Below are 22,611 nucleotides of genomic sequence, written 5' to 3'. Positions count from 1 at the left end.
ATATATATATATATATATATATATATATCTCTATCTATCTATCTATATATCTAGAGATAGAGATATAGATAGAGATAGATATCTATATAGATATCTATATATATCTCTCTATCGATAGATAGATAGAGATATATCTCTATCTATCTTGCGCCAGCACAAGAGTAAACATAACAAATTACATACATACACAAAATGCACATACTGAAATGGAGTTTTAAAATGTTTATTAAAAAAATAGAAAAACTTACATAAAAAACAAGGTATACATCTATATATGTCTGTCAGTTACACATTACAGCCCATCTTTAATTACACACACATGAGCTGGGGATTTGGTTCATGGCAATATGATAACAACCCATCAATTATCCTCTAGACAGCTTAATAAAAGCCGCACTGAAAACAAGGGGATAATGCTAACAGTATCATGCTAAGTCCATCAGTTTGGTAACCAGACTTTTGAAACATTTTGAACTTCACCAAATTTTGGTTTTGTTAATGGCTTTACAAAACTCCTGTAACGGTGAATCTGACATCCCAAGCTCATTATGGATTGCTGTGTAAATGATGTAGCTTTGAAACCTTGTCTTGACTTTAAATATGGGAGAGGAAAATCTCTGCAATGACCTCTTATACAACCGGTTTATAATTATCACATTTAAATTAATAAAAAAAAAAAAAAAATTATATGTGACATGATGCTAATGCTAACAATTGTCAACTGCAGTAGGAGTCTACTCCTGGAGCATACACCTAGAAGCTGCATGTAAAAATAAAAGCCAAGTAAACCTGGCAGTGCTTATAGAAACAAATAGGTAATACACAAAGCTGGCTACGGACAGGAAAAAGGGCAAATTTGGTCATTTAAGAAGGCAGTTAACCTGTTGCTTGAACAGAATCAAAAAGGAGATATAAGGCAAAACACAAGCACTTTGCTGGTAATAAGTAGCACCAACTATTTTTGAAATGACATGAATAAAAACACTGCTTACGGTTCTTTTAGCAGTGTTTTTCTTTAGCCAACAGTCTATCAAGAGGAAATACACCCAAATAAACTACTGGATAGTGTGACATGTTTAAAATGATAACTAGTGGTGGAAAAACATTTGGACAGGCAGTTGGCAAAATTTCAAGTGATCATAATCCAATGGTAAATTAGAAATGAGTAAAATGTTGGCATTATGGGATATTTGGCACATTTCTCATGTTGCTATACCATAGCTCCCCCTTCTGCTAGAAAGCTGCACACACACACACACACACACACACACACCTTCAAGGCCCTTAAATCCATCTATTGCACAGATCAATGTAGTCTAGAAATAAAAAAGCAGACAGTGGGGAGAACCCCTAAAATAAAACTAAAATGTGAAATAAATTAAAAGCAAGTCATTATTGCACATAAACGCAACAAACAAAATAAGGTGGCAATGTTTACAATACAAAAACAAAATAGTGCCAGTGTGACAAAAAACAAAAAAAACCAAAACAATAAATCCCTCAGTGACAAAAAACAGGAGAACAAAAGATAATGACCGACACACAAAAAAGAAACACTTTGTACATTCAAACAAGTCATCACAGTTTAAGCACTTGAGACAAGGTCCGAATTGTGCTGTCATACCAAAAACATCAAGCCAGCGTTGCGCTGCATAGGTAGAAAGGTAGTGCTTCGCTTCAGTCCAGAGTACAATTTGTAGATGATAGTCCAAGCTGTCAGAGCTCTGAATCAAGAGTGTAGCCAATAGGGAGTTGCATTCAGAAGACCAAACGAGCCCAAAACCTGATCGAAAAGGCCCAATAAGAATCAAAACTTCAAGAACGACCAGGTTTGATAAACCAGTTCAGTACTATGGCACATAATGTTGCTGTTGAAGATGTTCCAAGTTGCATGGAAACTCAATACTTGACCAAACTCTTCAGTTTTTAGCAGCTGACACTGGTGGGAAGACCCAGTCTGGGAATCAGTAATTCCTCAATCAACTCAAATTCTGTGCTGGTGTGCATCAAATTTAGAGGAAGGGCTTCTGACTACCATCAGACCGATGTAACAAAATGAGCACAGATAAGCCCTCTCAACACCAAGACTCATGATGGGCTAAGTGAGGCCTTAAAAAACCAATGCCAGTCAAGTAATGCAGCTTTCCTCTTTCATCTGCTCTGGTTAAGAGCAGGAAGATTTTCCCGCTTTCTGCGGCGCCAGGTGTTACGGTTGTACTGCTGCTGGTTCCTGAAACCTGGTGCCGTGTTATGACCCTGGGGAACAAACCGCCGCTGGGGACTGAAGTTACTTTGAGAGTGATTTTGACCTCGAAGGTTGCCACCTTGGCTGTGCTTGAAGCCAACTTTGTGCGGCTCAAGTGAGCCATGGGAATTGGATCTCATGGTGTAAGTGTGGCTCTGCTGCCCTCCTACCTGAGGATGGTGGAGCTGGTGGAGGGGGCTAGGGAGAGGGCTTGTGGAGTTAGTGTGCTGGGAGACTTGTGCTGCTTGTGATGTGTGACGGTGCACCACACTGATTGAAGGTGGATTCTCATGGTAGAACTGGCAATCAGAGAGGGAGGGGATGGTTAGGTTTTCTGGGAGGGACATCTGGACCTAGGGGGAAAAAAAAAATAAAAAAAATGTGACATGATGCTAATGCTAACAATCATCAACTGCCGTAGGAGACTACTCCTGGAGCATACACCTAGAGAAGCAGAATATGCAATGAGAATTCTGCCAAGAGTGAGTTTTTCCATTTTAGAAAACACAGAGGGCAACATTTAACTAAAAACAATAAAAAATTAATACCTCACCTGTCAAATTTTACTTTGAAAATTTGAGGTAGAGGGAAATGCAATAGGGGGACTATTGCATTTCCCTCTACCTTGAATTTTAATGAACACATTAAAAACATGTACATTACCCACTTAATTTTAGAAAATAACTGTACTGGGTTAATAGGTTTTACACGGCCTGAATTGAGAATATGTTGAAGGTTCATGTTTTTTCTGCAACCTGTATAAGGTTAAAAAAATAAATAAATTAAACCAACCTGAGGTGTGGTGTGGATAAAGCCCACTGGGTGTGGGGCCCTCAGATCAGTAGCCATGTGGATTACTGAATGGACTGAGGCCAGAGTGAGGGGGTGGAGTTGGATAGCAGCATTACTGTTCTGGGGAGAATCAGACTCCTGGAAAAAGACATACACAGTTTAACAAAGTTGCACAGACAGGAAATAAAACTTCAGCAGCTGAACTATGGACATATGATGGCAGAGATACACAGCTATTGGTTTAACACTGTGTTGCCAAAGTGGTTGTGAACCACTGAACTAATGATTCACTGAGGCAGGAAATGTTTAAATAGACAAAATATCCTTTGGCCTTACTATGTCACTTCCGGAGGAGGAGGAGAGCGAGCATGCAGAGGATGATGATGAACGGTGTTGAGGGCTGGGGAGGAAGACTGGAGAAGGTGAGGGGGAGTCAGTACTGAGAGGGGAAGAAGTGTCTCTCTGATCCTCCACAGAAACCAGCATCAGCCTGGCAAGGTCATGTTCACAGGTCTCTACATCTAGGACCAAACAGAATACTACTGCTGAAAACTGATTTGACAGCATCGGGTATAGTCATCGCATATTTGACTCTTTAAGATGGGTAAACATTTTTTCTGGAGGTATCACAAAATACAACTCCAGTCAAAATGTTACAGAAAGTAGATGAAAAACCCTAGGTTGCCACAAAGTTACCATGGTTCTCCAGCTTGGCATACTGCTTGGCCCCCCACTTCTTGATTGTCCAGTCCCTGTAGGCTAACACCTCTGGGCTGACTTTGATGATGCGTCCTAAAGTACTGCAACACAGAGAGAAGTACAGTCCACAATGCTATCGCGACAAACTCAAAATTTGTGAGAAAAACATTACAAAAAGTTAATAAATTATTTAACTAATGAAGAAACCAACCTGTCATACTCTTTGTTGGGGTAAGCGCGTGCAAGAGGAGACACACCATGACTCAGCACCATGTAGGCAAAGTCAAACACCTGCTTGACTTGCAGGATGCCATATGAGCTCCTGCCCACGTCGTTTCCTGGGAAGATCACATAATGAAAAACAGCAGCTTTGGACAATATAATATATACTACAACCTGCGTATAAAACTCCAGTGAAGTGTGTAACAGTACTAGCCACACAGGATCAGGCTCTTTAATGCCTAACCTATTCTGGAGGAGGATTTGTCAGCCAAATCAATAACACAAGGACTTTGGTCATACAGAGTACAATTAAAAGGCAAACCAAGATGAAGTGACGAAAGGCCAAAAAAATATCGTTAGGCATACTTTTACTCTCAAAAAGGTAACATACTTGCCAAAACTCCAACTGTCCATCCACCCATTTGCTTCTTTTTTCCAGGTGGTTTAGTCTTTCTGAATTTGTTTTTGCAGTTGATTTAACAACAAATGTTTACATCATTTGTCATGTTTTTCCCCCATGTCAATGCACTGATGGCAGATGCTAAATGTTTGCTACTACACTGATGTCACATCCATACCCTCTATATGGATGGGTGAATTGATCATGTGACTAATTTATTCATCAATTAAAATCCCAAATCTGACCTGGCTGTATTGGATCTTCTATGCAGAGCATGGATGGCCTGTTTCCACTCCCCATGGCTTTGAGCATTTCCTCCTTGGACATGTAAGCCCCTCCATTCTTCACCCTGATGCCAGTCTTCATGTAGTTGAAATCGCGGCTGTACAGCTCAAAGAACTCGATAAGCAGGATGCCCAGGTTGATGTTGGCACGCCGTGTGTCGATCCGAGGGTGTAACTGATTAGCAGAACAAGGACAACTCATTACCTACACTTTGTAATCAACTCTGTAACCAAATCCTGCCAGTTTGAATCAGTTCCCTGATGGACAGGAAATGCTAGTGTATTAAGTAATTAATAATTAAGTAACAAAATTTGCAGTGTTTTGAATAGACAGGAAAGCATTTTTTGTAGATTTAGCATGCATAAGTGTGTGTACCTGCAGAAAGCTGATGGCCATTAGTATAAGGCTGTAAGAGCTGATGCCTCCAGTGAAGACTTCATTCAGATCCCTCTGCAGTAGGAACTGCTTCAGGACGAAGATCAGAGGCGGCAGAACAGTGTACTTCTACAAAACAGAAAGACATAAGAAACAACCAAAAAAGGCAACATTTGTGTTGAAAATGTCAAGTATTAAAGGCTCACCTTAAGATAGCTTTTGATGAACTGTGCTGCTTTAACAGCAGTCTCTACATTGAAGCTGATGTCTACTTTGACCTCTGTTTCATGGTCAGTAAGCTTGATGATTGGCACCTAAGGACAGGTCAAAGAGTCAACATAGTATGAATCATAATGAACTAATCGACACAACCCCTTTTGTTAAGTCACTGGTTATAAGCTAATATTAGTTGTAAACTATGTGGCTCCCCAAAGTAAAAAGAGACTCTCAGCTCCTGGTGACTTACTGTGGCTTTATCGAGGACCTTGATGGGATACGGGCCGGCCACATTGCGTTTCTTCAGGGCTTGTTCCAGTTCCTGCAGTGGGGGATGGTCCCACTTTCCAAACACCACCAGGTCAATGTCACTAAGAACAAAAACACAAAGTACTTTGTACTTTTAAAAACATCCTAAAGTATTCTGACACACAAAATATACAACGTTAGGAAACACTGATGACTTGTTTGGAAAAGTGTGCAATCCTGTTTTACATACAGAGCCCATGCAACTGGTCCAAGGGGGGGGGATTCTAAAAGATTGCATAGTTAAACAAAGTACCTCGATGAATTAATATAGAAAGAAGCAGTGATTACAGGAAATTAGTTCATGATGTGGTCATCTTAAAGCCTAATTCATAATTAATGTTTTTGATCAGGGAGTTTAGCCCAAATTAATGAGTGCTTATTAGGTGAACAATCATTGCATTAAACAGCTGCCTTATTTCACCCATTCCAAAAATCACTGTAATTAATGCTAGACCGATAAACTACAAAACAAAAACATTTATTTGTACAACAAATATGTTGAAATGTCAACTTGTTCCAATATTGCTCTGCTCTATGACCCAGTAATCCTCATAACAACAAGGCCTTGAGAAACAAACTGTATACACAAGCACCATGACAACAGGTTCAAAGTAAAATCTACAGATATTTCTACAGAGGCCCAAAAAAGGTCAGAATGTACAGCAAAGACACACAAAGAAATATTACCTTGTTGGAAGGTAAAGTCCTGTGCTGAAGCTTCCAAATATCTCCACCTGCAGAGTACAAGATAAAATAATACAAGCCTGATTTTAGGCATAACATCATTGTAACCATTATCAATATGATAGCTCATGTCTTAGCTAATTTGACCTTTGTGTGCTGGCAGTTTGGACACTAAAGGGTTTAGCAATACTGCTCCAATCCAGAATTTGTTTTATCCCCTACACACATTCTAGCTTAAAAAACGAATTATAGTAAGATCAAACTTGATAAAATGTCACTGCCTGATGCGTGTCTGCTTAGCTACCTTAATTCTTTCTTGGCCTGTTGCTTTGGTATAAGAAAGCACAAATATTTTAAGTATTCAGTTATCCTTTCATGTTATGGTTCTTGTGAAACTTGTAGGCTAACCATCCTATGGCATCTACAGGTACTTGCATAGTAATAAAGCTAATATTCAGTCTATCAAAATAAGTCAAAAAAAAACAACTGACTTATAATGAAAAAAGCAGGACTTCCTGTTTTCTAGCAATATGCAAATAGCTTGAGTAGGTGTTACCAGACCAGGCGTTACCAACTTCATAAAATAGTTCTAAAAATAATACACAACTACAGATTAAATACTGCAGGTGGCTACAAGAGGGATAACATGGGAAACGTATGAATTAAACATTTTTTATTTCATACTCAAAATTGACTTTGCCAAGGTCAATCAGAGTTTGGATGGGGGCGCATGTCTTTCTGTAGAGTTTAATTCTGTACATGTTAGTTTGAAGTCTCTGAAATACTATGAAAAGCCTAATGTTAGGTCAAATATGACCTCTGTAGAAAAACACGCAGTGTTATTTTCTGTATAGTGGTTTTAGATATTATGTCCACTTTAATGTTGAATAACCTTATTTTCTGCTCAGGGACCAAAGCCAACTACAAAAATTAAACATGTATACTGCCACAGCTTGGAAGAGTGACACAAAATGGTCTTTAGAGAAAAGAAAATCTAATTTACAGCGAGGCCCGGTGGGACTTCTCTAGACCATGATTAGCTCAAAAATGTTTATAAATGTTAACCAAAACAAAATGTTATTTCTTAGAAAGTACACTATGTCTTAACATTCTGTTGGCAACATACAATGGAAAATAATTCACCAATGTTAGTTTGGGAATGCAAGTGACATGAATAATGATTACATCTGGCCAGCTCTGTTTGGACGTGAAGTGTAAACTAGGCTGTTGACTGCCTACAGCGTGGCCAAACAGGATACGTAAAGTGCAGTAAACCTCTAGAAAGAGTGACTGCTGAGTATATAAGACAATAACATTGATTTACATAGTGTATAACAGCTTGGCAAAGTAATTTGCAGAGCAATAAATAAAAGTCAATACAAGACATAAAAACGTCATATTAGAAACTAAGGTTAAATAATGACAAACCCTGCAAATCAAAGAGAAATGCTAATAGTAAATAAAACGTAATCAAAAATCCTGATTTAGAATTGTACTTAGAAAATATGAGTCCTGGGTGGCGACCAAGGCAGTAGCGTGTGTGTGTGTGTGTATTGTCTTGTACATTCAGGTGTTAAAACATCTGATCAAGCCAAACGCAGAGCTAATCTGTAAAATCTCACTAAAAAAAGAAAATTTATAAATAGGTTACTCTGTGTGCATTTTTAAAAGCAATGTTTACTTGAAATGGATTTATACACTATGTTCCTTTGACAGTAGAGGCTCAGTGTGTTAACAGTGATTTTTATTTATTTATTACAATATGTGCAGGTACACCTGTACAATCTAAAGCAATCCAATAGCCCTGCAACGAGTGCCATTCTTTCTAAAGCTTGCAATGCTTTAGAAATGTTTAGGCAGCGTGTCAGAGAAGTGGCTTTTCAACTCCTTGGTAATATTCTGTCTCCCTCATGTATTTAAATGGGAGTAAACACCATATCAGACACATTATATACCTCAACATAAAGTAGTCCACTGCTGAGTTGAATTATCTCTCTGACACAGAACACACAACAGAAACAAACTCAATACTAACATTGCTATAGAGAACTCATGACTTAAAAAAAAAAAAAAAAAAAGAACCATGACACAGCCAACTATGTCTAAAGATGCAATTATTAACCTCAGCCTTGTCCAACTTTGGTAAAAGAAGTTACTGAGACTATTTGAAATGGTAATCAATAGGGCAAAGTGGTAAAGAATAGCATGGCATCAAGAAGTGAGCATAATGGTACACCTGAAGTAATCAACTATAAAAACCTGAAGACAGGTCAGAGTCTTACATACTGTGTAGGCCAGAGTGGAGTACTGCTCCCACAGACAGGAATCACAGCTTGAGTTACCTCTCCAAGCCTCTGCACATGTCTATCCTACCGACACTCACCCGAGCCGTGGGCCACAAGTCCTTAATGACACTCTCTATTCTGTTCACGACATCTCTTCTCATGGCCTCCTCCTCTGGTCGCGGTGACATAAAGTTGAAAAAGTCCACAATTTCTTCATGAAGACTGTAAGGAATCAAGGGAAACAGAACACCTGGGATCATGGACTGGTATACAAGACGGAAAACAAGGCGAGCTCTGTATGACAGTATGTGGATGTATTTGACAGTTCAGGTGGAACGTATTAGGCTTGGGCCTACTGAAGACTATACTGCTGGTAATAGACAAAATGAAATGTTTGAAGCACTGGAAAAAACATACATCGTCATACATCTGCGCTCACAGAAACTTGGTTTACTTAAGTATTTTGCAAAACAATTAAATTGATAAAAAAGAAAAGCAAATCTGACTGACATGCACATTCAATAAATCCAAGTAGATACATTAGGTCAGAGGGATCCATAATTTTGTTGGAGGGGCCACAACTGATGATTTTAACTGTTTTATGTGACTTGTTGAGACCTAGACAGACATTTATATTGAAATGTGTGGAGAGAAAAAAAGTGAATTAAGTGAATATTTTTCATTAATTTTGTACATATGACCCTTTAGTTACAATTCATGAAAAGTGTACATTAACCACTGCTCATTTTGTTGGCTGACCTGGTGGAAAGAACCCCAGACCTCACTTTGAGAACCTTTCAATTACTGTAAAAAAAAAAAAACAAAAAACAAAAAAAAAACCCAAATACATATATATATCCTTACCCATTAATACCCGGGCTATACCGCCTGGTTTTCCACAGGCTACAAGATGAGTCTGCATAGTGTCCATTGCAGACGTAGGCCAGGAACGGGTTGATGCCGTGGAAAGTGTTGGCCCTGTTCAGATGCCTCCTGCGGCCGGATGAATGTGACTGATGGTGGTGGTACTTGTTCCCATGCTGATTTTTCATCCCAGTGGGGGTGTGGCCGTCAGATTGTTGCATGCTGCGACAGTGTTGTTGAACAGTGTGAAAAGGCGGAGGGGGATGTTGCTGTCTAAGATTGTTCTCGTTCAACTCGTGCTCGCCGTAGTGTAAAAACCGGTTGGCCTCTTCTGCGACGTTTAAATTGTCGATTTGCAGAGAGGAGCCGGAAGGCGAGGAGCTCTCGGCCTCCGAGTCCAGAGAGGAGGAGGACGGCGACAACGAGCCCTTCCTCCGGACACTTCCCCTCTCTCCGCCGCCGTCTCGCTTCGGCAGTTTCCCAAACACACCCCCCGGCGGCGGCGCTACATTCTTGCAATACTCGCCGTTTGAGACCGTGGAGTTAGCATTTTGCGCTGCAAAGTTGCGTTGGTGGTGAAGGTGGTTGTCGATGCCGGAGTTTGCTCCAAATCCCAGAGAGGTTTCCCAAATGTGCATCCACAGGGAATTGGCAGGTCCCTTCTGCTCCGGCTGGATCCAAGCGGTCCTGGGATCCATTGGACTCGAGTTCACCGAGAGCCTCTTCACGGGAAAATGGCGAGCAATTTGGCAAATTAAACACTTTGCACTCAAGAAAACAGACAAATCCTACCGCGTTGATTTACTTGTTATCTTCGAAGCGCTTCATGTCTGGAAACTGGCTTGATTTTTCAAGTGGCTTGCCTAACTCCACTCCCCATGTAAGCCAGCCAATATGGCGCACCCAGCAGCACGGATCAGCATCTACGCATGACTGAGGGATTTAAATCTTTGAACACACCCCTCAGGACTGAGAGATGCGTCAAGCCACTCACATACTGGCCGGAAAATCGGAAGCTAAACTATTTTTTCCCCCTCTGAAAAATAATATCAAACACACCAAAAACAAAATGACGATAGACTACAAATATTTTTTGTACAAATATACTTACATTATACACAAAATAAGAAAAGAAATGTTTTCTTGACATGGATATAGGTAGAATACTTAAAATTTTATGCTTCATATGTCGTTTGGGCTTTTATTTTGAATGCAAGCCCCGGAAATTGTATCTTCTATGTGTTTCACCATTTTACACAGACCAGACAGCAGGATAAAACGTGATAGTAGTAGTAATTTTGCTGTAGCGTTAGTCGCCGCCTTTATCACCATTTTTTTTCTGACTGTTGATGTTGTGGTAAATGACTGAGCCATAAGGTACAAACAGCCGTGTTTTTTTTTTCATAATTTGAGGTTTTTAAATGACTTATTCTCACACAGTTGAAATATGCATATTAGGTCAGTATATTAAATTCTTAACCCCAGAGGGCAATTTATTGAGGCAGGTGAGGAGAGAATGCACCAGAACAGACATTATTTGGTTCAATATGTAGAAATTTTAATTAGAAAAAATTAAATAACCTCTGAAACTTTAAACTGTACAAGACATTTACTGTGGCAAACTTATTTTTCATTAATACAAACATTGATACCTCCTATTTACAAACACTTGAATGAAGAAACATTAAAGCAGAGCCACAGCTAAACCAGAACACACATGTACAGGTTTTACAATATTTTAGAACATTACCTGAGTGTAGCAAAAAGGCAGGGAGTTATGCAAATACATTTATTATAGGGTGTGGACAGTTAAAATTTTTAGGAAACCAAATTTTACATGTCTGTAACATTAAAAATTTAGGAACCATTTGCTACATTTAAATGACATGTTCATTTTAAAGTAGAAGTGCACATAAAAAAACAAAACAAAAATGAAATGTCTGAAACTGTCTGACAATACATTTCAATTTAAGACTTACTATGAATCTCCAGACACCCTGTATTAGGAGGAGCACAAAACCCATTTGGGACCATGAACAGTCACAAAAGCTCTAACATAGGCTGCCAGTCAGCAAGTTAAAATGAACTTTAAGGTGCACAGCGGGATTTTCATTCACCCTGTCTTTAAAATAGGTACAGACTGACGTGCACGACTATGTGGCTTTGTACAGCATGTGTGTCTCTCTCAGCTCTTGACCTGTCTGCAGACAGAGGCTAACTGGTTAATGCAGCTAGTAACAGCAGGAGGGACGCTCTGAGATGTTTCTCCTCTCCATCCTGCAAGGGCATCCAGGGCTTGTTTGGGGTTGCAGGGCGACAGGTCGTAGATGCAGTAGATGGCTGCTAACTGGACCTCCCATGGCACACCTGGGGAGAGAAAGATATAAGATTAGAATTCTTAATGCAAATACATCTGCTGGATGACCTGTTCTCTTTCACATCAAAGCATTACATTTTCTTTTTAGTTTATTTGGCACAATTATGGCAAATGAATACAAACATGCAAATATACCATAATATAATATAACATGTCAGGGTGAGATACAAATAGTGGAATCTGCTTAAGTACATGCAGGTAAGTAATTGTCAAAAATCCTGATCAATGAAAGGCAGGTGTGGGGGAAATTGGCAGCACTCTCAGCACACAATAGAGGCTGTGTATTAGTTACAGCCAAACTGAATCATTCTGTATTCACCAAGGTTTCTCATATTTCATACCTTCAGTCTGTCCATGCCTACCAAACATGTTGATGACGTTGGCGACAGTTACCACAGAGGAAACACACCTCTCTTTGATCCCCTGTTGACCAAGGCGTCCTATTTAAAACAAAAAGACAACAGAATTCTCAACTGTCCTCTGGTGATCATTAAATTACACATCACTTCAGGTTATGGTTAATACCCAAGAGAATTAACAAAGCAACTGACCTATGAGTCGGAGAACAGTGGCGACGGTCACATCAGAGACAGGTGCTTGTTGATCTCTGGGCTGTGTCACCCAAGTGTTCATTAATGGCCACAACTCCTTGCTGTCAAAGCAAAATGAACAGATTAGCACAGGATTACACAGGGTGCTTGCTTAGAATACAACTGTGAATTAAATTACATCATTAACCGTATGGTTAAGTCAGAAAAATGAACATACCCCAATACATTTTCATAGGTCCACTTCCACTTCTTGTGTGTACAAAGGAGGTTCAGTGTGAAGATATGTTCCCAAGCCTCAGTCCCCAGGCCGTCCCCGTACCGACTGTGTTTAATGAAAGACAGGCTTGACCTGGACCGAATACCAGAGAGGGTTCTGGAGATCAGCATGTCAATGTCACAGGGAGGGCTCTGCAGCGATAAAGGGAGATTAGGTTTTAGAAGGCTCATTCTACTTAATTTGAAAGGACACAGATGGGAAAGCAGGGAAAGAAGACATGATGTGATAAAAGAGAATGAACTGACTCTAAACTAAGGTCACAGAGGTTAGAAATCAAACATTGTATAAAGCAAACATGCCCTCGAAAGTGTCTAAAGTTCACAAGAAATGAATAAAATGCCAATGTTTGCATCAGTCACTCATTTTGAAAGTTGGAGGATATATGTCAGACAAGCAAGATTTGAGTAAAATAATATATGAAACATGATAAATGTAGAAACCCAGCTCTATAAATACTTCACCTTCTCCCAACCAAGGAATGCTGAAAGGCAACTGAGGAGGTTTTCTTGTGCTTTCAGTTTGGTGACAGCATGTATTGCCTGGCACAGAGAACTTTTGTGTGAGAGAACATTGGGCCATGTTGTCACCATGAACAAAATCAGCTTAGCAGAGTCAGGGAAATCTGCAGGAGGGATGACACAATAAAAAAGAAAAAGCGTTCATCAAATGTAAGCTTAAGTTGTGCCTAAGGTGGCATAAAGATGAAACAAGTCAAACGCACTATAAAAACAAGTGAGTTTGACTTGTAATAAGAGTACAATGGCTTTGAATGAAAAAACAAAACAAAACATCCATGTGCAATACAGGAAGTCACAGTTGAGAGAAAGGGCTTAATTGGCCACAGTAAGTTAAACACTATCAAGGGTGTGTGAGAGCTTTAAGAAATACAGTATGACACAAATTGCTAACCTTCTGTGAGAATGCTGTAGGCCAGGATGTGAGCCTTCTCCCAGTCTCTCTTCTGTCTGCAGATCCCTGTGTAGACTCTGCAGAGGGACTGCATGTTGTTTCTGCTGAGGTCTTTTCTCTCTGCTTTCAGTTTGTTCAGGATGGCCAAAATCATATCATCTGCCTTCAGCTGAAGACAAAAGTAAGAAAACATGCACGTAAAGTTCTTTTCACATGGACGCAGACTTTTGAAAACAAAAGATAAAGAAAAGATCTCCCTCCTCTCTCCTTGATTTCTAGAGATACTGCATCTGGTCAACACATGGCGTCAACATTTTCCTGTAATTCTGACTGCCGGTGAATACAAAATGATCCTCACCGTCATAATTTGAATAAGAATCAATGGGAATTTGGATAGACATCCAGGAGTTTTGTTTAAGTTAGCACCCAAAGTATTTGTAGTAGAATAGTTAGAATAGAGTTACACCCCTATTAAAATAGGGTGTGTTTATGTCACACGTGTATGGAGTTAAACACATGTTCACCCCTTCAGTTTGATTCAGTTGTAGAATCAATGTAGATTTGTGAGATTTGAAATCAGGTGTGTACCAAATAACCTCACAGGGATCACATGAACAATAATATACTCTACTACTTATAGTGGAAAAACAATGCAAAGTGACCAGAGGGTCAGAATTAGGTCAGTGGCAAGAAACAATTCAATATATAAGCCCAGTAAACAAGTACACTCACCGAGCTGCTTTGGCAAATCTCAGAGATAACCTCCTTCTCCTCATCTCTCAAGACAGGCTTTTTTGGCAGGTTACCAACATACAGGTGGCTCTGGATCACAGGCAATAGATCAAAACACTGGTTTTCAATTTTCTTTAAAAAGCTAACTATAAGATTTTGTTCTGCAGGTTCTCCACCCTCCATGGATGGAGAGGCTGCCTCATTTTTGAGCTGACTGAGTGTCAGAGTCTGGGGTGAGGTGGTCTCCTCTCCACTGTTTGAGGAGGAGGAAGGCGCCTGCTTGCGACTGACAGTAGGAGAGCAGTTATCTAGCCTGAGGCATTTTCTGTTTTTAGGTTGAGGCAAACTGATGGCCTGTCTTTTTTCTCCTCTCATCTCAGTCTTGGTGAAGGCCGTTGAAGTGGAGTTAATGGTTTTAAAGCCAGACATCTGACTGAGGGTTGTTGGAGGTGATGTTCCACTCTCTGATGAACAAATGCTGAGACTGACATTCCCTCTGAGAATGCTCAGAGTTCGGGCATGGGCAGAGAGCTCTGGGTACATGGTGTCAAGAATCCTCATGGAGTTTTCCTGAGATGGACTGGAGGAAGACGACGGGGAAGAGTTCATTACTGTCAAGGGCAGGCGGCCTGGGACCGGCACGGCATGTTTTGGAGTGGCAGAGCCGAACTGAAGTGGTGATGAGGGGACTCCGTTTGGAAGGAGTGGACTGGTTTGAGATGAGGAACTCAGCTGCTGACTGTTTGGTGTCTGGACAGGAGTTGTAGGCGAAGCCAATCTATCCATGGGTGAGGGAAATAAGAGTTTCCCAATTGCCTGCCTTGGATTGATCGATTTGCCCGCCTTTGGAGGTGTGCTCAGAGGGGTTAGGAGACGAGGAAGTGGAGGGCCCATTTCAGAGCGAACTTGGCCTATGCATTCTGGTGGTTGAGCTGTAGTTGAACCTGCCACTGGACTAGGTTCTTCCTCTCTGATCATTTGTGGGCTTTGTTTTTCAAGCACATTTGTACATGACTCCAAACATTTATTTTGTCCACTTGTGGCAGCAGCACTCTGCTTTAATGAGGTAGTAGGACCAACAGTGCCCAATTTAGGTTTGCTCACTTGGTTACTTGCCTCTATGCTGTCCTGAGGCAAGTCTGTGACAACAGCCTTTACATCTTCTTCCTCGAAATTGGGCACAGGCTGTAGGGTTTTTTTATTCGTCAAAATGTGTTTAATGTTAACATTAAACACGCCATTAAATATTTCTGGCTTGAGGTGAGTTTCCAAAGCCTGCAGGTTTACAGTGGGAAACAGACATGTCGGACTCAACTGCCTGCACAGAGAATGTGTACTTTCTTTCAAAGATTCACAGTTAACAGTCTTTATCTCTTGGGAGGCAGAAAGGGAAGGCCTATGATCAGCTAGTATTTCGCTGTTCAATGTCTCTATGTCAACATCCTTTTTTGAAGGAGTTTCAACATTTGCTTGACCAGATTCTTGGACAGCACGGGAGTCATCATTTTCCATCTTCAACAGTGGAGACTTAGGAGGAGACGGGGGTCTATTACCAGCATTTGACTCTGAGGGAGATGCTGTTACATCAACTCCTCCAGTTCCTTGTGCTTCACTCCCACCTTCCTCCCCAAGAAGTTTTATGGATGCATCATTTTCAGGCCTCTGTTCAGCATTTTTATTTGAGACACTACTGATGTCACTGCTGCTTGACAAACAGGGGCTATCTTCTGGCACGTCTTTATCCCTTTGACACCCTTTATTCTCCTGGGGCTTAAAGACTGTGGCATCTTGACTGCCCTGTCCTAAACCACAAGAGTCCTGAAGACCTTTTCCCATCTCTGAACCATTTTCTGTATTTGCAACCTCAGTGTCTCTCTCAGAGTCAATGAATGTTGAAGAAGAAACAGATGAAGTAACTAGCTGTACATCTCCTCCTTCCTCAGAGATTACAATTGTATCACTTCTTCTGTGTGACTCTCCACCATCAGGAGTGACTGTTTTGGCACCAGTAACATCACTAGGGCTTGTGTCTACATCCATCTTTGTAATAGTCTCTGACTGATCTCCCTTTGCCTTTCCTAAAGCATTTTCAGTTTCAGAGATTCTATTGGCGCCACTGCTATTGGGACTGACACTGAAGGATGGTTCTTGACTTTCAGTGGTTAATGACACAACCTCAACCAAAAGTGTTATGTCTGATGTGGAAGAAGAAGAAGATGCTGATGCTGATACTAAATGCACAGTTGCTGGCTGCTGGTTAGTCTGCATGTCTTTTTGAAGATGCACTTCTTCACCATCTGTACTGCTTTTGTCCTTCATAATAGTAATACCACTCAACTCATTTTGTCCCAAGTCTTTGCAGTAATTTTCACTGGAAATGTGTTCCACGTCCTGTGTTGGCAAGTCCACATTCTCCTCTGTTGGTACTACAGAAAATTTTGGACAGTGACTTGACACTGATGTTGTGATGAGTAAGGACTCCTCTTGTTGAAGAGGAACAGAGTCATCACAGGGTTTGGGTTTGGGATGGTTTTCCTTTTCTCCATCATCTGTCTCCATGGATTCCATTTCTGTGTCCTGAAAGAAAGAAAGAAAGAAAGAAAGAAAGAAGGATGTAATTTGCAGTAAGATACAACCACCATGGCATTTGAGAAGGACCAGGCTAATCAGAAGGCAAGAAAAATGCCAATGCTAAAGTGACCACTTTGGAATTACATTACAGGAGCTTTGGTGTGACAAACTTGTGTTTTACTAAAACAACATATAAATCACATGTATATTCACAAACATAAATTAAAAGTTTGAGTTATACAAGAAAAATCTATGTTTTGGGTGTTTCTTAATTGATTATAATTAAATTCAGTCTATTCACAATGACACACCATCCAAACAGTACGGTGTCTTGAACTAGTAGTTGACACAAACATACATTTTGGAAAGTGATTTTACATTCTATCTTCTGTGACTTCATTTTAAATGGCTTGTTCATTCACTGTGATTATAATAAGAATACTTGCTTCGTACATATATGAGATTGCAACACAGCATCTTAACATCATGAATGAAAACAGGGGAAGGCGCACATTAGTCAGTTGTTTAAAAAAGCATTTGCATAAAACATAACTGAATTCTCACCAAATCTAGTAGTGGTGATATGCAGGGAAGCATTGGTTTAAACAATGCCATTATCTCCTCAACTTCAGAGCTGCACAAGTCAGTAGATGCCTCCTCAGTTTTGTGTTCCTTGGACAATCGCTTGCTCTTTTTGAGAGTGTCTGTTTTCTTCTTGGCACTTGTTGACTGCAGAGATGCCTGGCGCTGGATGGCTTTCTGTCCATGAGGAGAGGGTTTTAACTCTGTATAAGTGGCTTTTGCCTGCATGGGGTAACTGTGGGATTCACTGATCTTGTGAGGAGTAGACTGGGACATGTTACTCAGGTGTGAGTGCAGTCTGTTTTGTGGAGAGGAGGGTAGAACTTGCTTGGAGCTGGACTCTGAAATTGCAAGAATAAAACAAGAGGATTGCATGCATGCAAAATGGTGAAAGAAATACAAACAAAACTTTTATAACCAAAAAGTGAGGACACTTGTTGAGTTATGTCAGTAATAATACACAGATATACAAGAGGGCTTAATGACGCCTCACCTGGTAAGTGCAACAGGTTTGCAGAGTGGTGCTGCTGAGGTTCTACACATGCCCACAAATTCTCTAGCAGCATCCGGAACTTTTCTGAAAAACAGACACAATCACACGCTTAAGGTTAATGCATGTGATTAGCTTGTCAAATGAATGTAATAAATTATAACTGAAGCCAATTGCATACCTTTGTCAACTTTAGGCTCTTCAGGTGCACTTGCTTGAGTTGATGTGCTCCTATAGTCTGTCGCGAAATAATTGGGATATTGTTTCAATTTTAACTTTATTTAATTTTAAGTCAGAAAAAGACGCTGCCGTTATTGGAAAAAAATTAACATTTGATAGATCAAATGAACTAGGTTAAACGGTAAAGCATTCATGTTTTCTGAAAAGCCAACTTCTTCAAAAAACAAGATCTGACCACAGCAGAATAAGAAATCATTGTAACACTGTATTTGTAAATTAAGCTGTTGCTTGTTTACCTTTACTCCTTTCTCTTTCCAGTTTCATCAGTCTCATCTACAAATGAATTGAAATTATACATAAAGAAAAGGTCAATTCAATAGCATATAAAAATATTTTCACCAATTTGCCATTTATAAAGGTCATTACTGAACCTGGAGGTCATCAATATTTCTCCCTAGCAGGATCTTCTCTTTGGTCAGTTGGGATATTTGATGATTCTGTTTGCAAACTGAGTCTGAAATAAGGACAAAAATATGTATCACTAAACCACCAACAAGAGTTGTCATATAATCACAGACCCAAGACATCCTTATGAACATAAAGTAATTCTTTATATTGCGTGAAATCCAATTTTCAATACCAACCTTCGAGCAGTCTAACTTTTTTTTCAAGGCTTTCATTTCTGTTGATGAGAAAACAGCATGTTATCTTTTAGCATAATTTGTTTTACATGATTTTCTCTCAAACAAAAGACAATAAACAACAAACCATGAATAATCATAATGTAGCACAAAGTTAATTAAAGTCTAATGAATAACACAAAAAGACACACCGAGAGAGAGAGAGAGAGACATGACTCATTAATGTCCTATTTAAAAAAAAATAAAAAAAACACATCTCTAAAGCAAGTGTAACTTCTTACATGCTTGTTGTCTTGGCGTTCTCCTCTATCAGTTTGTCAACTTGATCTGCTTGTGCCTGAGATTTCTTCAAAGATGTCTAGACAGGTGAAAATAAAAATTTACAAAGGTTATGAAGTTTTCTGAGCTACATTTGAGCAGATATTTTTAAAGCCGCTGAGAACAATGGTCCATTCATTATTGCAGCAAAACAAAATGACTCAAGGGTATTTGGAGAGCACCTTTTTTTTTTTGGCTTACCTGTGTTTTCAGCAAATCATTTTCTATTGCAGCCTTTTCCCTCTTCAGCTGCGCATTTTCAAGTGACTGTGTTTCTGTCAGTTCTAAGGGTTTGAAAGACAATTTAACAAAAAAATCAGGGGTGCATTTAACACATTTTTAACAAATTATTATTTACAAACTATGCAACACTTCACTGGTAAAAGTTACAGCATGTGAATGTAAAGTACCCTTCACATCCTTCAGCTGGTCCACAAGCTTCTTATTCCTGAGGGATATAAAGAAATACTAGTTAACATTTTACCACAAAGATAATACCATTATAATATCATTATCTGTCATAATTATTTCTTACTCTGACATTGTCTTGTTGTTTTCCTGCCTCAATTTTTCCATCTCTTCAGACATTTGTCCATAGGCTTTAAGTGCACCCTATAACACAGTGTGAATATCAGCATGACAGCAGGAAAAAACAAAACAAAAACAAAAAAACCTAAACTAAATAACACAAAGTTTCAGAAAAAGTTGGGGAAACTTATTCAGAGATGGGCAGATTTTGTGTTGTAGCACTAATATTAAGAGAAAGATACATTATTACCATCAGATGGAATATCCTTCAAATGGGATTCTACAGAGAAAGGGCATACCTTCTTTTCTTCTAGTTCTGCTTGCACAGATTCATGATCTGCTGTCTTTTTCTCCAAAGTAACCAATCTGATCTGCAGCTCTTCCAGCTGTTGTTGAAGCCTGATTGTGTCACTGCGTAGAACATGTTAAGGACATGAATGTGTTAATACCAGCTGCATGCAACATGAAAGAAGATATAGTCTGTGTGCATGTATTCTTCATAAAGCAACTGACTGGTGTCTTTGCACTAATTTTGTTGGTTGATGCTTGGTTTTCAAAGATATACCCGTCTCTAGATTATGTTTCAGCATAAAACAATTCATTTACATTCATACTCACACCATTTATCAAGGTATCTACACAGGAAGATAAGCACATGGAGTCACTCTTTTTTCAAAAGCCAGAGTCAATTTCCTATATTAAACATTCCCTTTCAAATATTTCCAATCACTTAGAAACCACAAACACAGTGATCAAACGTTTTTTTTCCCCCACTGATGGCATTATAAAATGCATGTTGAGGGTATCTATCATATGATATACTTAACAGATAATCCGCCAAAACAAACGAAAACTACAACAAAGGTTAAGTACTGCTAGCCAGTTGGAAAACAGTTGTAGTTAGCTTACAGTTAGTGGAGTGCAATATGGGGGAAAAATGATTGCAAATATCACACAAAAGTCTAGATATCGATGTGTGACTATAGTTAGTAAAGTTATTCAAAATCGCATGGTTCAACACTTAAAACTCGTGTTTAACCAGGTATTTTACTAAGAGAAATTCCCATAGACAACACATACGTTAAGAAACGTTAGGGGGGAAATGCATAATTAGCTAACAGCTAGTTCGTACAAATTATTACTATTCAACTTAGCTAGCTTAACGTTACACCTGATACCTGCCCGGGGTCCATAGAAATCTCAGTACAAAATGTATTTCCTGAATATTGACCGGTGCTAGATATTTCAAAAGACTATGGCTAGTGTCCGATTTAATGTCATGGCTAGCTAATTGTATTTATTTATGATGAGATGTGACACTCACTCCGAAACCGTTATCTTCTGTTTCAGTGCCAGAAATGACGACACATACTCGTTCATGCTCTGTATAAAGAAACGGAAAGAAACAAAACAAAAACAAACAGGGAAATTCACAATTACCAAAAGTTCACTTGCGCTGATAAGATAAAAATACATGAATCGTGTCACAATCGTCGGAAACTGTTTATGTTCAGTCTGCAAAAATGAAAGACAACTTCTTAATTTACTTTTCTGTCATAGAAAGATGATCTGACCTGGTGCAAAACAGAGCAGTTTTGACAGTTTCCAACCGTCGCGTCCGCGGCGATTGCTAACGTTACCGTTTTGGACTGACTGTCCCCTGGCATCATGGTAAGACAAATTCCGAAACACTCACAGCCGTTATTTCATATAACATTAATTGACGACCATGTCCTGGTGACACAAATTCTAGGCAGGTTCAAAACAACTTCACATTTTCGCGTCTAGCACGTTGACCAAGGACCCAAGCCAGGACCCCACAAGGGGAGCTTCGTGAAATGCCGGTCAACTTAAAATTAAATATTTCTCTCTACGTTGTAAGCAAATTTAAATTGTGGTATGTATTCAATTGAATATGAGTAAGACAGGTGTTCAGTTGTATATTTGATTGTTTTGTCGGCCAAAATACGATGTCTCCGGTCATTCGGATTTTGCTTCAGGCAGTTCATTATGGCATATGGGGGCGTTACCGATACAAATGCGCCACAGTGTATACCGGCCAGTAGGGGTGGTGTGACTGTGTAACCGTCTAGTTTAGACAGTATACTCACTGTACAGTTTAAAGTTTGATAGTCTATTTTATGTTTTCAAACTCATACACACCTGACAACCCATAGGCATAGCATACCTCAGTGAGTTAAACACATTTCATTAAGTACTGAACTAACTACCTGACTTTACACTTCACTACGGCAGTGTAAAGATCTGAGTTATGAGTTACATGAATCGGAGATATTTGCAAAGTTTAGCAGTCCCTGGTGGTCTAGTGGTTAGGATTCGGCGCTCTCACCGCCGCGGCCCGGGTTCGATTCCCGGTCAGGGAACTTCTTTTGAGCATCGAAAGAAACCTTGATATATTGGGTTATGAAACCCTCTACCCGTCCAATTCGCATTCCTCTTAGAAGTGAAGTGGTTGGCGAATGATTGTAAATACGGAAGTTAAGCTATCTCACGATGTTACCCGTCCTAAGCCTCTAAATGACATTACATTGTGTAACCAGTACTTGTAGTTGTTTGTATTAAGTGTTATTTCTTTGCTTCAATGTGTTGTTTAATTTCTATATATAGTCAGCAGAGGGTACTGTTGTACAGCAGCACACACACACACAGAGCTCAACTACTCCGCTAGAGCCCAAAAATTAATGGCTAAAAAACAGTTTCCCATTTGTTTACTATTAGACATACAAACGTATAAATTGAGATGGTCAAGGTCCAGTTACAAAATCAAAGTTTCTACAAAAACACTTTGGAGGTCATTATATCTCTGAATTTAAAAAGATTTTTAAAGAAATAACTTCTTTTGAGATGAGTTTGTTTTGCTCCAAAATTACTGTGGCAGCAGGTTGTCTCCAGCCTGGTGATTCCAATAGCTGAGAGGAAGCAATTAAAGGTGCTGGGAGATTGCTGTAGGTGCATCCTGATGGAAAGATAATAACCCTGTAACTTCAGATGAACCTTCTGAGTGTGGCCTCAAGGCTAAAGAGCCAACTCTCTCCAAACAGATGCAGTCAGAGATAGC

At 39.6% G+C, this 22,611-nt stretch overlaps 2 protein-coding genes and 1 non-coding gene across 4 annotated transcripts; 1 reads left to right on the top strand and 2 right to left on the bottom strand.

Moving 5' to 3' along the window:
* Nucleotides 1–207: 207 nt before the first annotated feature.
* Nucleotides 208–10,313, bottom strand: LOC122881267 (terminal nucleotidyltransferase 4A-like). The gene is made up of 12 exons (XM_044207262.1): nucleotides 9,377–10,313; nucleotides 8,611–8,734; nucleotides 6,231–6,277; nucleotides 5,485–5,605; nucleotides 5,225–5,332; nucleotides 5,019–5,147; nucleotides 4,604–4,817; nucleotides 3,948–4,074; nucleotides 3,734–3,837; nucleotides 3,374–3,558; nucleotides 3,038–3,175; nucleotides 208–2,598 (listed from the first exon to the last, which is right to left on the bottom strand). The coding sequence occupies exons 1-12, from the start codon at nucleotides 10,072–10,074 to the stop codon at nucleotides 2,152–2,154; spliced, it is 2,442 nt and encodes an 813-aa protein (XP_044063197.1). The 5' UTR covers nucleotides 10,075–10,313; the 3' UTR covers nucleotides 208–2,151.
* A 599-nt stretch (nucleotides 10,314–10,912) lies between these two features.
* Nucleotides 10,913–21,358, bottom strand: ice1 (KIAA0947-like (H. sapiens)). 2 transcript variants are annotated; one of them, XM_044207260.1, is made up of 20 exons: nucleotides 21,107–21,358; nucleotides 20,857–20,915; nucleotides 19,832–19,943; nucleotides 19,540–19,616; nucleotides 19,415–19,452; nucleotides 19,206–19,288; nucleotides 18,968–19,044; nucleotides 18,690–18,727; nucleotides 18,477–18,559; nucleotides 18,342–18,378; nucleotides 18,047–18,103; nucleotides 17,869–17,952; nucleotides 17,358–17,716; nucleotides 14,223–16,799; nucleotides 13,491–13,659; nucleotides 13,043–13,203; nucleotides 12,522–12,712; nucleotides 12,305–12,405; nucleotides 12,095–12,193; nucleotides 10,913–11,743 (listed from the first exon to the last, which is right to left on the bottom strand). In XM_044207260.1, the coding sequence occupies exons 1-20, from the start codon at nucleotides 21,200–21,202 to the stop codon at nucleotides 11,562–11,564; spliced, it is 4,680 nt and encodes a 1,559-aa protein (XP_044063195.1). In that variant the 5' UTR covers nucleotides 21,203–21,358; the 3' UTR covers nucleotides 10,913–11,561. The 2 variants fall into 2 exon arrangements, with proteins under 2 accessions (XP_044063195.1, XP_044063196.1); XM_044207261.1 differs by having other exon boundaries at nucleotides 19,546–19,616.
* Nucleotides 21,359–21,844: 486 nt separating this feature from the next.
* On the top strand, nucleotides 21,845–21,916 carry trnae-cuc. The gene has a single exon. It is a non-coding gene; the product is annotated as a tRNA-Glu (tRNA).
* Nucleotides 21,917–22,611: the final 695 nt, after the last annotated feature.

The sequence above is a fragment of the Siniperca chuatsi genome, linkage group LG9 (assembly GCF_020085105.1).
Source record: "Siniperca chuatsi isolate FFG_IHB_CAS linkage group LG9, ASM2008510v1, whole genome shotgun sequence".
Lineage (NCBI taxonomy): Eukaryota > Metazoa > Chordata > Actinopteri > Centrarchiformes > Sinipercidae > Siniperca > Siniperca chuatsi.
This window is presented reverse-complemented; position numbering and strand designations above follow the sequence as displayed.

What these genes read in the sequence shown, in the direction of transcription:
- LOC122881267 (XM_044207262.1), bottom strand. Translation starts at nt 10,074, where the DNA reads ATGGATCCCAGGACCGCTTGGATCCAGCCGGAGCAGAAGGGACCTGCC. An exon ending in ACTTGTGGCCCACGGCTCGG is followed by an intron (nt 6,278 to 8,610) that starts GTGAGTGTCGGT and finishes TGTACTCTGCAG; the next exon opens with GTGGAGATATTTGGAAGCTT. An exon ending in TGGCCATCAGCTTTCTGCAG is followed by an intron (nt 4,818 to 5,018) that starts GTACACACACTT and finishes TCTGCTAATCAG; the next exon opens with TTACACCCTCGGATCGACAC.
- ice1 (XM_044207260.1), bottom strand. Translation starts at nt 21,202, where the DNA reads ATGATGCCAGGGGACAGTCAGTCCAAAACGGTAACGTTAGCAATCGCC. An exon ending in AGATTTGCCAAAGCAGCTCG is followed by an intron (nt 13,660 to 14,222) that starts GTGAGTGTACTT and finishes TTTTGTCTTCAG; the next exon opens with CTGAAGGCAGATGATATGAT. An exon ending in CATTCCTTGGTTGGGAGAAG is followed by an intron (nt 12,713 to 13,042) that starts GTGAAGTATTTA and finishes TTATCGCTGCAG; the next exon opens with AGCCCTCCCTGTGACATTGA.